The sequence below is a fragment of the Zootoca vivipara genome, chromosome 4, assembly GCF_965207765.1.
Source record: "Zootoca vivipara chromosome 4, rZooViv2.hap1.1, whole genome shotgun sequence".
Lineage (NCBI taxonomy): Eukaryota > Metazoa > Chordata > Lepidosauria > Squamata > Lacertidae > Zootoca > Zootoca vivipara.
Window position 1 is genome coordinate 30,299,581 of NC_142587.1, and position 13,635 is coordinate 30,313,215.

At 44.1% G+C, this 13,635-nt stretch overlaps 1 protein-coding gene across 5 annotated transcripts in view; it reads left to right on the forward strand.

Moving 5' to 3' along the window:
* CRACDL (CRACD like) overlaps positions 1 to 13,635 on the forward strand; it is a 65,874-nt gene that overhangs the window by 20,428 nt on the left and 31,811 nt on the right. For 3 of the 5 annotated variants that reach the window (XM_088668633.1, XM_088668637.1, XM_035115559.3), the window contains exons 2-3: positions 10,273 to 10,349; positions 11,860 to 12,028. In XM_088668633.1, the coding sequence (XP_088524759.1) occupies positions 10,301 to 10,349; positions 11,860 to 12,028 (218 nt within the window). In that variant the 5' untranslated portion in view covers positions 10,273 to 10,300. The remainder of the gene's footprint in view (positions 1 to 10,272; positions 10,350 to 11,859; positions 12,029 to 13,635) is intronic. The other 2 variants (XM_088668634.1, XM_088668636.1) reach the window with 1 other exon arrangement.

The following is a 13,635-nucleotide window of genomic DNA, read 5'->3' on the forward strand; positions in this document are numbered from 1 at the left end:
AAGAACCATCAGCAAGATGCAGGCTCTTTTCATCTTCAAGTGGCCTGCAGTTCAGGATCTGTCCTGAAGGAGGTACAAGATGATGGCTGCTGCCTGAGTCGATAATAAAAGTGAAACTGTCTTGTCCTCTGTTTCTAACCGTTGCTAAGGCAGCAGAAAGACGGCTGACAGGCTTATCTGGAGTTTTCCCACGTCCTCTGCCTCGGCGCTGCTGGCTGGTCCCACGACCACGTCCGCTGGGTTGCCTGGCACCTGGCTGAGTGACCTTGGCTGCTTCCGGAGCTGGGCAGAATCTCGCTACGTGCCCCGGCTCCTGGCACCGAAAACAAAGCCTTGTTGCGCACGCACTCACAGTGGATTCCTCAGTGCTTTTTACTGCACCCCCACTGGCTTCTCTGCGCCCATGGCCCCCCTTCTCAGCCGATTCTTTCTGGCGTCTCAGTTCCTCATCTGCCAAACTGTCCCAGGCTTGCTTGGCATTCTCAGCATTTTGCACATAGGGCAGTTGCGTAGCATCGCAGCTCATGGCAATGGCACATAGAGCCTTATTGTCTTTTCTGGTTTCTGCTGCAAACCTCTGTGCTTCAGCTGCTGAATTATCAGCGACAGGGGTTGGAGGATTTAACACACAAGTCCACAAATCCTTTCCTAGCAACCACATTCTGGCCCTTTCTCTCCACTCTGCATAGTTGTCGCCATTCAACCTCTGGAACGGCACGACAAATGACTCCTGTAGCTGCTCCGCCATCTTGTCCACCCCCGGGCTCCGTGTCTGTGTACTCACTCAGAATAGCTCACGTTGCTCCTCCGGGTAGACTGCGGATCCCAGCCTTCTGGTACAGGGTCTTTCTGCTAGCGAGTGCATCTATTGATTGCCGACTGCAAAACAACAGGTTTCTCCCAGCTAGCTCTTTACACCGGCTTTCTCCACGGCTTTTACAGCTGCAATCACCTTTTATTGCTTTGGTGATTGAGTAGGTTCAGGACCTCTTATCTCCCATAACCTGTGACGGGTATAGGGCTCCGTTGAGTTGTTTATGACTCAATTAGGAGCCTCTGATTATCGCCCGGCGCGCTTTCTCTAGCGCTTCTCTGCTCCCGTAGATCCGGGCTGGCAGTAAAACACACACAGCAGAGTTCTTCTTCTTCTCACACAGCGAAAACTTGTATAGCCGTTGGATAAAAAGCCTCTTAAGAACACACAGAGTCCAAAGTGTTCTAATAACTACTTAAGTTTATTCTAGAGAGAAAATAACAAACAACCTGGTGAGAGCGCAGACATCTTGCGACCGTCTCCCAGGCAGAAACGAAACCAACTGCAACATACAGAAACACTTCTGGTACATTCTGTAACATGATATTCCTCAGTGGCCAGGTGTTATACAGAACACAGTTAACTCTTTGGTTACTTGTTTCTCCTCACAGTATCTAGGTGCAAAAGGTTAGGTCACAATCCACAGCCAAGGTTCAAAGCAGAAAACAATACCCCAGGTCCAAGGTCAGGGCCCAGAGCATGCTTCCAATTTTTAATTCAGAAAAAAACATATGCTGTCAAACATTTGTACAGTACTTCAGTAAAACAGGGGTCATTGTGTTTAAACAGTGCGTGAGAGTCTCTGGCAATGTGATCCGTTTTAGGTCTGATGCTCTACTTATGCCTCTGGCAGTCTGCTACACACATAAGGTGACTACAGTGGTGCCTCGCTAGACGAATTTAATTCGTTCCACAGGTCTTTTCTTATAACGAAAAAATCGTCTAGCGAATCCCATAGGAATGCCTTGAATTTTTTTTGCCCATAGGAACGCATTAATTGAATTTCAATGCATTCTTATGGGAAACCGCGATTCGCTAGACGAATTTTTCGTAAAACGCATTCGTCAAGCGAGGCAACCTCCGCTCGAAAAATCCTTTCGTTAAGCGGAAATTTCGTTAAGCAGGGCATTCGTTAAGCGAGGCACCACTGTATTGTGTCAACTCCTGCTATATGCAGTGATATATGCTCACCATGAACACCTCCCTTGTTCTCTTTTAATGGCAATGGGGTCCACCTGAGAGATGTCAGAACTGAGTTCCAGCTGGAAAAAAAATGTGTATATTCTTCAGAAGTGGAAATGAAGACATAATGTTCAAAGAAGTTAAAAAAAATGCATAATGATGGAGCATCAAAGAAGTTAAAAGTTGGTAGTAATGCATGCCGATAACAAAAAAGAGTTTAAAAACATACAGTGTAGGACCATGCAGTATTGCCATTTTAAAAACTGCCTTTAGATTTGGCTTGACTGCTAACAACTGATACTAATTCATCGGCAAGGAAGACCAATTCGGAATGCAGGTCACACCTATCTGCCAGGGTGGAGGCTGAGACCCGTATTCTATCTGAGAGATTGAGAGCATCTTGTGTGTCAAGAGAAAGGGAAAAAAAACCTGGTAGTTTTGAATTTCGGAAGAGGAGAAAGGAGCCTTTGAACTTGCTCGAAAAGGTTGATGAGACTTTCTGGCTGCCCCCATTTTGCTTATAGGAGGATAACTGGGATGCTAGACTGATCTTGCATGAATAGCAACAGCAGTTTTTCCACTCAGCACAACCTGTACTCTTGGAAATAAAAAAAGGTTTGTTACAAAGGGCTCCATAAATGTGCCTAACTCTTTTCACAAGAGGACTGAACTTTAAAATGCATTCTTTGTTGTTACCTGCCATTCTACTTCCTGCTGATCTCTCCTTTGGCTGCCTGTATATTTAGAATTTCACTGTACTGTTGGATTGATTATTTCCCCCCTTGCTATTTGTTTCCTACAATAGAATGGTTAGCTAACTTTCATGAATGTGAGAAAATGTTATTGGGTGTAGTCCTATAAATCTTACGAGGTATGCCAACATCCCATTCATATCCATATGTGTTTAAGTCCTGGTAGTTTCAGTGGGACTTAGGTGTGTCTTAAGTTTTCTCTGAATTGCACTACTCTGTTCTCTTTAAATATAGGGTGAATAGGGAAAGGAAACTGCTTCAAACATAACATACAGGTGCAATGAAGGAAATACTTCTACGAAAAATGGGGTATGGTGCCCTTTTAAAAAGGGTTCATAAAAGGAACACCTGTTCGTTTTTAGGATAATTACATAGAAGTCCTTCTAAACTGAAATATTTATACCAACAATAATTGAGCTAGAATAGATTGAAAAGTATTAGAGAGCTTTTTTTGTCTCTAAAATACATTCTTTTTTCATGTTCAATTCCTGAGGGTTTTTTTTAAAAAAAAATGTATACAGTAAGCCTGCAACTTACATGGGGGTTACATTCCAGGGATTGTGCCTAAAGCCAAAGTCACATATAGTCAAAATACATTGGGTTCAATGGTGGGTGGGATTGCAAAAAAAAAATTTCCTCGATACCCATCCCCTTTCTGCCCCCCCTTTTTTGTTTTCAATTATTTTGCCAAGCACGTAAATCTGAATGCACACAAGTTAAATGTGCGTAAGTTGCAGACTTACTGTATAGACTGAATTAGAGTGAATGAATATGTTAGTTTAAAACAGTCACTGATGATGTTATTACCACAGTCTCTGTACTTTCTGCATTTCATTTTTCTCTGACCTCATTTCATAACACTTCATGCATCTGATGAAGTGGACTCTAGTCTGTAGATGCGTATGCGAAAATAAATTTGTTGGTCTTTAAGGTGCCACAAGGCTAGTTTAATTTTCAAACTTGCTATCACTTGTTTACCTCATTAAACATAAGTGGTTTGGGTTTCTATTGAAGGATGGGAAAAGGTTTAAGGGGTTTTTTTTTTGTGTGTGTGTGTGTCCTAGAATATGGTCTACAAGCTGTATTCAGGTGCTAAAGCATTCAAGAGTTGTTTCTGAGTGGGAATGAAGCAGGTGGAAGAGGTGATGAAACACAGAAACGTGATGCATCTTTTTGCATAGAGTTACAGGTTAATAAGCTCTGAGTTGTTCTGCTTTCCATTAGATCCTTGGGGAGTTGGTGAAATGAGGGAATGTGTTTACCACATAGTGCTTATTGTTAAAGTTAGTGGACTGTGCTGCCTGGGGAGATTTCAGTGGGCTCGGATCTTACTACCTGTGTTTCCACTTCCTAGATCGTGAGTATCTGTGTGTCTATAGTGTTGGGGCACAGACGCTTGTTAGGCATTAGGGGAGAAAAACCACACACGCTGGGAACAGTGTGCTCTCTAAGTTCCATTTCAGACTGTTGCTCTACTCCTTTCACGTTGCAACCTATTGCTAGGATGACTAAGGAGGAGGTTCAGTAGCCTACTAGAGCTGCATACATTTCTTCCTTCTGAGCATTCCATGTGACTGTGGGTTCAAATCTTCTGCAGAGGGGGCAAGCAAAGTTGTGGCAATCAAGATGCTGAGGTGAGGTGGGAAATGGATTCATAGCAGAATATTAATGAACTGCAACACTTCAGGTATTCTGATATTCCATGCTATGCTAGCGCATGTCTTTCCACCGAGCCCCAAATACCCTGCAAATAAAAGGTAAAGGGGGCCCCTGACCATCAGGTCCAGTCGTGTCCGACTCTGGGGTTGCGGCGCTCATCTCGCTCTATAGGCCGAGGGAGCCGGCGTTTGTCCACAGACAGCTTCCGGGTCATGTGGCCAGCATGACAAAGCTGCTTCTGGCGAACCAAAGCAGCGCACGGAAACGCCGTTTACCTTCCCGCCGGAGCGGTCCCTATTTATCTACTTGCACTTTGATGTGCTTTCGAACTGCTAGGTGGGCAGGAGCTGGGACCGAGCAATGGGCGCTCACCCCGTTGCAGGGATTTGAACTGCCGACCTTCTGATCAGCAAGCCCTAGACTCTGTGGTTTAACCCACAGCGCCACCTGGGTCCCTATAGAACATAGTAATTTGCTACTTTTCCTGTAAAATTGTGGAAGTACTTGTTCAGTGTTTGTGAGGCAGAAATCTCAGAGTAATAGTGTATTCTCTGCTCTTTCTTCCTTGATTATCTTATTTTAAGATCTAATTAATGTAACCATTAACACCTTTAAAATCTCTTTAAAAATGAAAAAAATGTTCAAGGTCATGATATGTAAAACATACCTTGCCATGCAAGGGAGACTTCAATGCCTTCTGGTGTAGAGTTTTCCCTAGCCTGTAACTTTGTAGTGTATGGAAAGATGGGAAAAGAAAATCATTTGAAATAATGACGTAAGTGCTCTCTAAATACGGTGGCTTAGATCCAGACCAGCTGTTATGCAAACAGAAAGGTTCGTTCCTTTCTCGGAGGCAATTTGGATGTAGTGAAGACTCCTGCAATTGGCAGTAGGCGGTGGGGAGGATAATTTCCACTGATTTTCCCTTCTTTCTACAGCCTTCACTGGTGCCAACTCTGGGGGGCTGTGGTTGCTTCGGCACCCACAATAATATATTTGTGAGGGCCACTCCCCCCAAGTCAATGGACAAAAGTGAATCTATCCCCCACTGCCCCCATTTCTTCATGTGAGGGAGGAGGAGCTGCCATGTCTGGCTCTGCCAGCTCCTCCTCCTCCTCCTCCTCCTCCTCCTGGTCCTTACACTGTGGGCACCCACAGTCTTTGGTGTGAGATGGCATCTATGACAGCCTCCATTGCCACCTCCTACAATTTTCCATAGTTCTCCCCTATCTCTAGAGTCGATTTCTAAGGTCTGCTAGGGAAGAATTGGTGAAAACACAACTGTCCAGTCTGTGGAGTTCTGCTCCATGCAACTCTGTGTCCAACCCATTCTTTTTGGGAAATCCCTACTGACTGGAGGTTTTGTAGAAGGTAGGGGACTTACTTTATAGTAAACATTGTATAGGATTGCATTATAAAAGTGTGGGGTAGAGGGGATCAGGAGATGATTGGAGGAAACCAGATACCATAGCATTGCTGTGGCTAAACGGGATGGAATTGTCAGCAATTCAAGCTGAATACAGTATACGGTACCTTAAAGAAGTACTTGGGCAAGTGAGCTGAGAAGGCCCTGGTTGGATCTTACCTCCCTTGCTCCTTAGTAAAACCTGCCCCGCCTGTGCAAATTGCATCAATTTAATCACCTTTGTGAGACAAGGTGGAACACTATTCTGACTCTCATTGCAATTATTCGTTCCAAGAGATGTTTACCAAATCATAAGACATCCATTCTGTATCTTTGGTTCTCCTTTGTTTCTGTTATTTATTTTGCAGCGAAGTCTAAAGACACCGCTCAAGGCAGTGTCCTTTATAAGCCCCTGTGGAGCTGCTGGTAAGACAGACATAGGTTCCTGATATGCAGGAAGTGCTGAGTCAGGCTTGACTGTGCCCCTCTAGGAAGCGAAGCTCTCTTGCAGAGCCAAACTGACTTAAGGTGTGCACATGTAGCCTTTGAAATGCACAGGGCTTCTTTCTTCACAGTGCACTTCTGTATATAGCCAATAGCAATTGTACACACCTTCACGCAATGACATCATCTAAAGCAGCAGCTACTATCTGTGTTGTCTGTGTGGGAATGTTGAGCCAGAAGAACGGGAGATGTCAAAAGAGGACCAAAGAGGACAATGGCTGCATGGCTAGCCCTTCTAGGGTCACACCCATCTACCTAGTCACACACAGGGCGACGAGGCTCCAGAGCAGGTATGACAGGAAGTCCCCCCCTGTCTGGAGCAACATTCCTCTGTGTGACCACTCTAGGCAACAGGAGATGTTGCATTTGACTGCTTCATCCCACAGTCTGCACACACAGGTAGGCATGCTTTCGAACAGTATGCAGCTATGCTCTCTATTCGCCTCCCCTCAGTTGGTGTTTCCACAGTCTTTCAAAAGAGTGTGGTTGTAAACTTGTGTGTCGACATTCATAGACAATTTAAGCCTGGTTAGGGGGAGTGGAACACACCTACAATATGATTTGGTCTGCCCCAATAGGCGGCAGTGACCTGACAGTATGTTGTTATCTGTGTGCACATGTGCTTGAGAAGCTCATTCTCGGCACACAACAGATTATAACCGTTCCAGCAGAATGCCCTTTCGACTGACAAATAGCGTGTGACAGTGATGACATGGGAGTGGCATTGTGTGCACAGCTACCCGAAAAGGTGCCTGCACCCCGCACTTGAATGCACATGATCATGCAGTGTGTACACACCCATAGATTGTAAGCCTGTAGGCAGGGACTGTTAAAAAATCCCAACTTTGTAAGCTGCTCTGGGAGCCTTTTTTGACCGAAGTGTGAGTAAAAAATAAATAAATTTAAAAATACTGACTACTATGGAAACAGAAACAAAGGTGGAAGACTAATTGGTGCTCTCCCCTTGCCCCTCAGAAAAGTTGGTGGGATCTTTCCAGGGTAAGTTTAGGAGATACTTCTGATATGGTAATGCACTTCTTCTTGAGCCTTTGTAATAATTAATTTTGAGGACCAACCCAATGGTTAATGCTAACTAGGGCTTCCATCTTAACCCATCTTTCAAATAAGAATTTGAACTGGGTTTGCAAACCAAGGCTATGAGGAAACCTAACTACCAACTCTCTTGGTTAATAGTGATAGAGATGTAAACCTTCATTGGAATTTAGGGCTATGGATGAAGGGAAGAGTGGCAATTATTGCACAAAGGGGAAAGGGCTGGGGGAAGGTGAACTCGCAGTTCCAGAGGCCCACTCTTGATAAACTTAACCCTGGTTAAGAGATTGAGGAGTTAGTATTAACTCTGCACTGTACTTTGTTGCAGGCCTTGAAAGCCAGGTCAGTTGCACAATTGCTGTTACTCACCTCGAGTTTTTTTAATAGCAGAGAATAAATCTAAGCAAACAATTCATTTCTGCAGAAGTAATACAGAAGGGAGTATTCTGTTTGTGATCTTTACTCATCAAGGAGGGGTGGACATACCTAAATGTATTGGATCTAATTTGTTTTCATAACTTAGCAACTGCTGACCTTTCACTGCATTCATTTATAACAAGCCTGTTTGTGCTCCAGCCTGGGGAACATATTGACCATTGGCTGAATCAGAAAGCTAAATATGAAACGTACCTTTTTTAAAATGGGTTGAAGCAGAACCAAAGTAAGTATTCAGGTGGCACTGTGGTTAAACCACTGAGCCTAGCTAGGGCTTGCTGATCAGAAGGTCGGCGGTTCGAATCCCTGTGACGGGGTGAGCTCCCGTTGCTTGGTCCCAGCTCCTGCCAACCTAGCAGTTTGAAAGCACGTCAAAATGCAAGTAGATAAATAGGAACCGCTACAGCGGGAAGGTAAACGGCGTTTCCATGTGCTGCTCTGGTTTGCCAGAAGCGGCTTTGTCATGCTGGCCACATGACCTGGAAGCTATACGCCGGCTCCCTCAGCCAATAATGCGAGATGAGCGCGCAACCCCAGAGTCGGTCACGACTGGACCTAATGGTCAGGGGTCCCTTTACCTTTTACCTAAGATTATCAAATGCATAATCCACTAAAACTTGAAGGGGGAATAGTACGAGACCTTTCACACGGATAATAAATTTTTACTATATTAAAGTATCGATAGTCAATTTAATCATGCTTCCTAAAAGTTACCCTAAGTGAGTAGGTTTTGCAGTGTTTCAGGGTGACTTAAGTGGGGCAAATTGCAGTAGTTTAACCTCATGGTGAAGAAAAATAGAAAAGATGACCATCATCTCATATGTAAAGAGAGGAAGCCTTACCACCAGGTGGAGCTAGTGGAAAGTGTCACTGACCATTGCATCTCAGCTTCCTGCTTCTACACCAGTTTGCACTACTGTATTAGGTTCCATGAACATCGCTGCAGACTCGTGATCAAGGAGAAGAAACCATAGAAATAGCAGTAGAGTTATCTGCAGGCAGAAGGTCCCAGATGTAATCCCTTGCCTGGTACATCCAGGTAAGGCTAGGAATGTACCCTGTCTTAAACACTGAAGAGCCACTGTGAGTTGGTGTGGAAAATACTGAATTAGATGAGGTCATGGTCTGAAAGGAGCTTTCTAAGTGATACTGCTTACTTGTAGAGCAGCAGGAAGCTGAACCCTGTTCATGATTGAAGTTCTAGCCTTGGAGGGCGTTTATTTTAACCTTGTTAAAGTTCATCGCCGTTTGTTTGTTTGTTTGCTTGCTTGCTTGCTTGCTTGCTTCTAACACTTTACTATCAAATATACACAGTGATTACAAGACCTTGTTTGTTCTGAAATCCTGTTGGGTAGGAAGGCAAACAGGATGGACTGTGAAGTGAAGGTGATGAGCTGTCATGCTCTGGGTGGTGTCCTCAGGGACTAGGGTCTCAGTCTTAGAAGATAAAAAGCATTCTGGCAAAACATTTACCCAAGAGAACAGGGTTTAAGATGCAGTATAGTCTCAGCAAGCCAAGGTCAAACACATAGAATCAGTCTCTGTCCAAAACATGACCCAGAGGCTAAGTCAGGTGATGCAGTAGCACAGGCAAAGTACAACACAGCAAGGAGGAGGAGCAGAGACTTGTGTTGCCACTGGCAACTGAAAGGCTGGCGCAAGAGGAGCCCCCTGGACAACACCGGAATTCCACCTGCAGATAGCAGAGGAATTTCAGGGAGTGCTCACTCATGAGTGGACACCTTACTCACAAGCTGCAAAATGACTGGATCTGTAGATGCATGCTATGTTATTGTTCTTCAGCCTGGACCCAGGCCTTTTGACAACTACCGTACGTTCTCGAGGACTAAAGGATGGCTGCACAGCACTACATCATCTGATGGCTTGAAGGGGTCTTCAGGAAGGCTCCCACCAAGGTGATCCTAAGCATTGGTTCAATGAGAACCTGCTTAGTCTTCAAGGTCCTTGATCAACAGAGCATCTGGTTCATACACCAAGGACTCAGCATCTGACACCTGGTCAGAGCTAGGCATGGCACAAACAGATGTCCGTCATTACCCAGTGTGGTCTGCTTGCCAGGGACAAGCAGAACCATTCAAGCATGGTTCTGCAAACTACTACAAGATCTTGTGCTCCATCACTGTTGATTTCATGGTCAACAGTATCAAAGGATTAATAATTTAATATTGGGAACGGCCTTGCGTCAATAAGGGGAAGCTGCCTATGTGGGTCTAACTTCTAGGTTAAAATCTTCAAGGTGTGACGCTGTCAGTGCCACCCAAACTAATTATCATCTTCATAGTATGATCGTTTGTAATTGTTTCCCTGACCGTCAGGATAGGAATGATGGAATCTGCAACTCAACAACATCTGGAGGACCAAAACTTTCGCACCCCACCTTAGATCTAATATCAAACAAGTCTAGATAATATTCTGATGAGAATATATATATTTCCTTTTTCATTTAGTGACTGCTTTACCAGTTCCACAAGGGTCATGGATATCAAATTCCCAGAGGCTGAAGGATTTGGCGAGGAAGGTTCAGGTAAAAGGCCTATTTTCATGTTACATTTGAGAGAACCTCCTTTTTTATTACAGAAACTAGTGTATTTCAGCCCGTTCAATAATGGGCGCTAGAATATCCTGGGGTTCGGAGAAGCGCTTGCGTAGCGCTTCTCCGAACCCTGGGACCTGTCCTTGCTGTCGGCGGCAGGGGGACAGGAACGGAGGAGGAGAAAGCGCTGCTTTCTCCTCCTCCGTTCCTGCCCCCCATCCGCCGACAGGAAGGAGACATTCCGGGGTTCGGAGAAGCGCTTGCGCAGGGCTTCTCCGAACCCTGGGACCTGTCCTTGCTGTCGGCGGCAAGGGGACAGGAACGGAGGAGGAGAAAGCGCTGCTTCCTTCCTCTCCCCCAGCCGCCGACAGGAAGGACGCGGGGCACAAACGCCTACCTCGCCGCTCCTCTCACGGCCTCCACCCTCGCTTCCTGCAGTGAGGCGGTGTCCGGCCGGGAGCGGCAGTTGGAGGAGGCAGGGGGGGGAGAGTGCGCGTGTGCAGTCTCTTTGTCCAATCCTTGTGTCCCTGGGGCACATGCGCAGTAACCCAGGGACACACGGGAAAACTGGACGCAGAGACACTTGCATATTATTATATAGGATGATTTAAGTTTTTCTGTTTGGCTTTTGTTCTCTAGAGCTGTCATCTAGTTTAATCAGTGAATATTTGTTGAAAGTTTGCATGATTAATCAATTCATTGGTCAAATCTGTATGTTTGCATATTAATAAAACAAACATTCTAAATCAGGAGTGAGGAACCTATAGCCTGCATGTGAAATTAGGTCTGGCAGGGGTCCTAAATGGAAATAGTAAAATAACCCCCTTTGGGAGCTCCCGCAAAAACTTTTAGAATTTGCTTCAAATGGCGAAAGACCCATTTGTATCCGAAGGTGGGTGGCCTGAAAACATTTTCTTGATTAAGCTTACTTTTTGTGGCATTTAGCTTAGCGTTGCACTTCAGTATTATTGCTTGACGCTTGTTTTAACATGGAAAGTGCCACTTGGTAACATAATTACCATTCAGAATATCAGCATGCGGGTTTTCCACCTCAGCAAGCTATTTCTGTGTTTTTAAATTACTCTCGTCATTTGGTAACAAGGCCGCCCTGCTCTTCAGTGATTAGTGAAGAGAGACATTGAGCTTCCAGACTGTAATTTAATTCTGTTCCCTGCATCTACCATTTAACACTGAGTTTATACTTCACAGTCTTATTACATTAAATGTTAATCGGATATTGGCAGTGACTAGAGAGCAGTCTTTCTTGCAAGTCTCCCCCCCTTTTAATATACCTTATATCCTCCAAATTCGTTTACACCAGTACAGTAATAGTATTACGTTGGGATCAGTGTGGATACAAATATCTGTTCATTCAATAAAACATTGGCAGAAAAAGACAACTGGGGAGAGATTGCCTTCTTGATGACACGTGTGGATGAATAAATAATAACAGCACTGCCTAAAAATAATTGCGACTCCCTTAATACTTATCCCCTCCCAGGAAAGAAGAAGTCTAAGTTTAAATCTATCAAAAAGTTCTTCGGCAAAAGAAAACGGAAAGAGACGTTATCACCTTCAGGAAGTGGTAGTCTGAAACAATGCCAGTCTGCAAGTGACGTCACAGCTTCACAGTCTATGCATATAGATTACGATTCTGAAGATGAGCTTGAGTAAGTCTCTATAAACTTGTCTTTAGCTTGTTCACAAAACAACGAATTTCCTTTTGGAAAAGCCAGGTGACTTTTCATAGATTAACCCCTGCAAGAGGCCCTTTGTTGCATGCTCAAGCATACTTCCTTTGAGAATATTGGGGAGGCTGCAAATACATTTCAGAAGGGGGTGGGAGGCTGCAATCGCATGCCACAGGAAGTCCTTTCTGCTTATTGACTGCTTAGTTCCTCCCTGCTTCAGGGTTAGGGTTAGGGTTAGGGTTAGGATGCTAAGTCAATGTTTGCTTTTGGCTTATGAATAATATTTTATTTCTATCCCCCCCCCAGGTGAGTGGGGAAGAGTGAAGTAGGCATAATTGGCTCATACTTAATGATTTATGGCTTACTGTAAAATAAGAGTGTCACAGTGACATAGCTGTGAACTGGAGAGGTCTCTTAATGGCTATGGGAAAATTACTATATCTCAGTCTAACTAGGGTTCCATTGGAAAGATAAAATGATGTATATTTTTGATGCCATTACTTAGAGATTTTATCAGAATCTTTACAAATAGCTATATTATTTAAATAAGTCTCTCCCCCCTCCCCCAAATAAAGCTTTCATTTTCTGCCTGTAAAAATGTTAGTCTGGAAACTTTCTCCTTGGCATTTAGTTTTGTCTGTGAAAGGAATTTTTAATATGCATTCAGTCACATGGTCCTCTATGTGAAATGCCAAGTAGAGCCACCCAGACACAGGTTTATCTCCTCTATAAGATCTAAACCTCAGACTTCCAGTGTACAAGAGGAAGGAAGAGGTTATAAACTATTCTGTGACTAACCAGGGAAGGAATTTTGGGACTGTGCTGTCTAGTAGTCTTAAAATGTGTTTAATGGTTTTCAAAACATATTGAAAACATTATTTTTTAACAATTGTATTGTGTTACCACTTTGGTGTTTGGTGCCCTGGGCTGCTTTGAGAGGAAGGGTAGGATTGAAAATCAGTCAAATAAATTGATAAAATTGCAATGAAGAGAGTGACTGAATATGTGGCAGCTATGAAAAAAAGTCAAATTTCTTGTTGGGGAATGGAATCTTGTTATTATCACAATTCCCTGATAAATAGCTGTAATGTGGTTGCGCCCAGAATACCGTGTACAGTTCTGGTCACTGCATCTTAAAAAGGATATTGTAAAGCTGGAAAAGTTGCAGAAAAGATTCAAGCGGCTAGAGGGTCTATCCTACAAGAAAAGGTTATAGTGTCTGAGGGCAGGGCTTAGCTTAGAAAAGAACGGGCTAAAGTTGGGGACGTGATAAGAGGTATGTAAGATTATGCATTATCTGGAAAAAGTGCGTAGGGATAACCTCTTTAATAATAATACTACCTAGGAGTATGGAGTAGGGTTGTCAGACTCAATAGAGGACTGGACCTCTGTGCCTTTAATTGCCCTGCTCTCTTTTGAGTCTGAAAACCTTAAAGAGAAACCAGCAGACCCTTTGTTTAATTTCCAAGCAAAGGGTCTGCTTTAAGGTTTCCAGACTCAAAAGAGAGCAGGGCAATTAAAGGCACAGAAGTCCTGTCCTCTATTGAGTCTGGCAACCCTAGTCTGGAACCTAGGTTCAGGTTGCA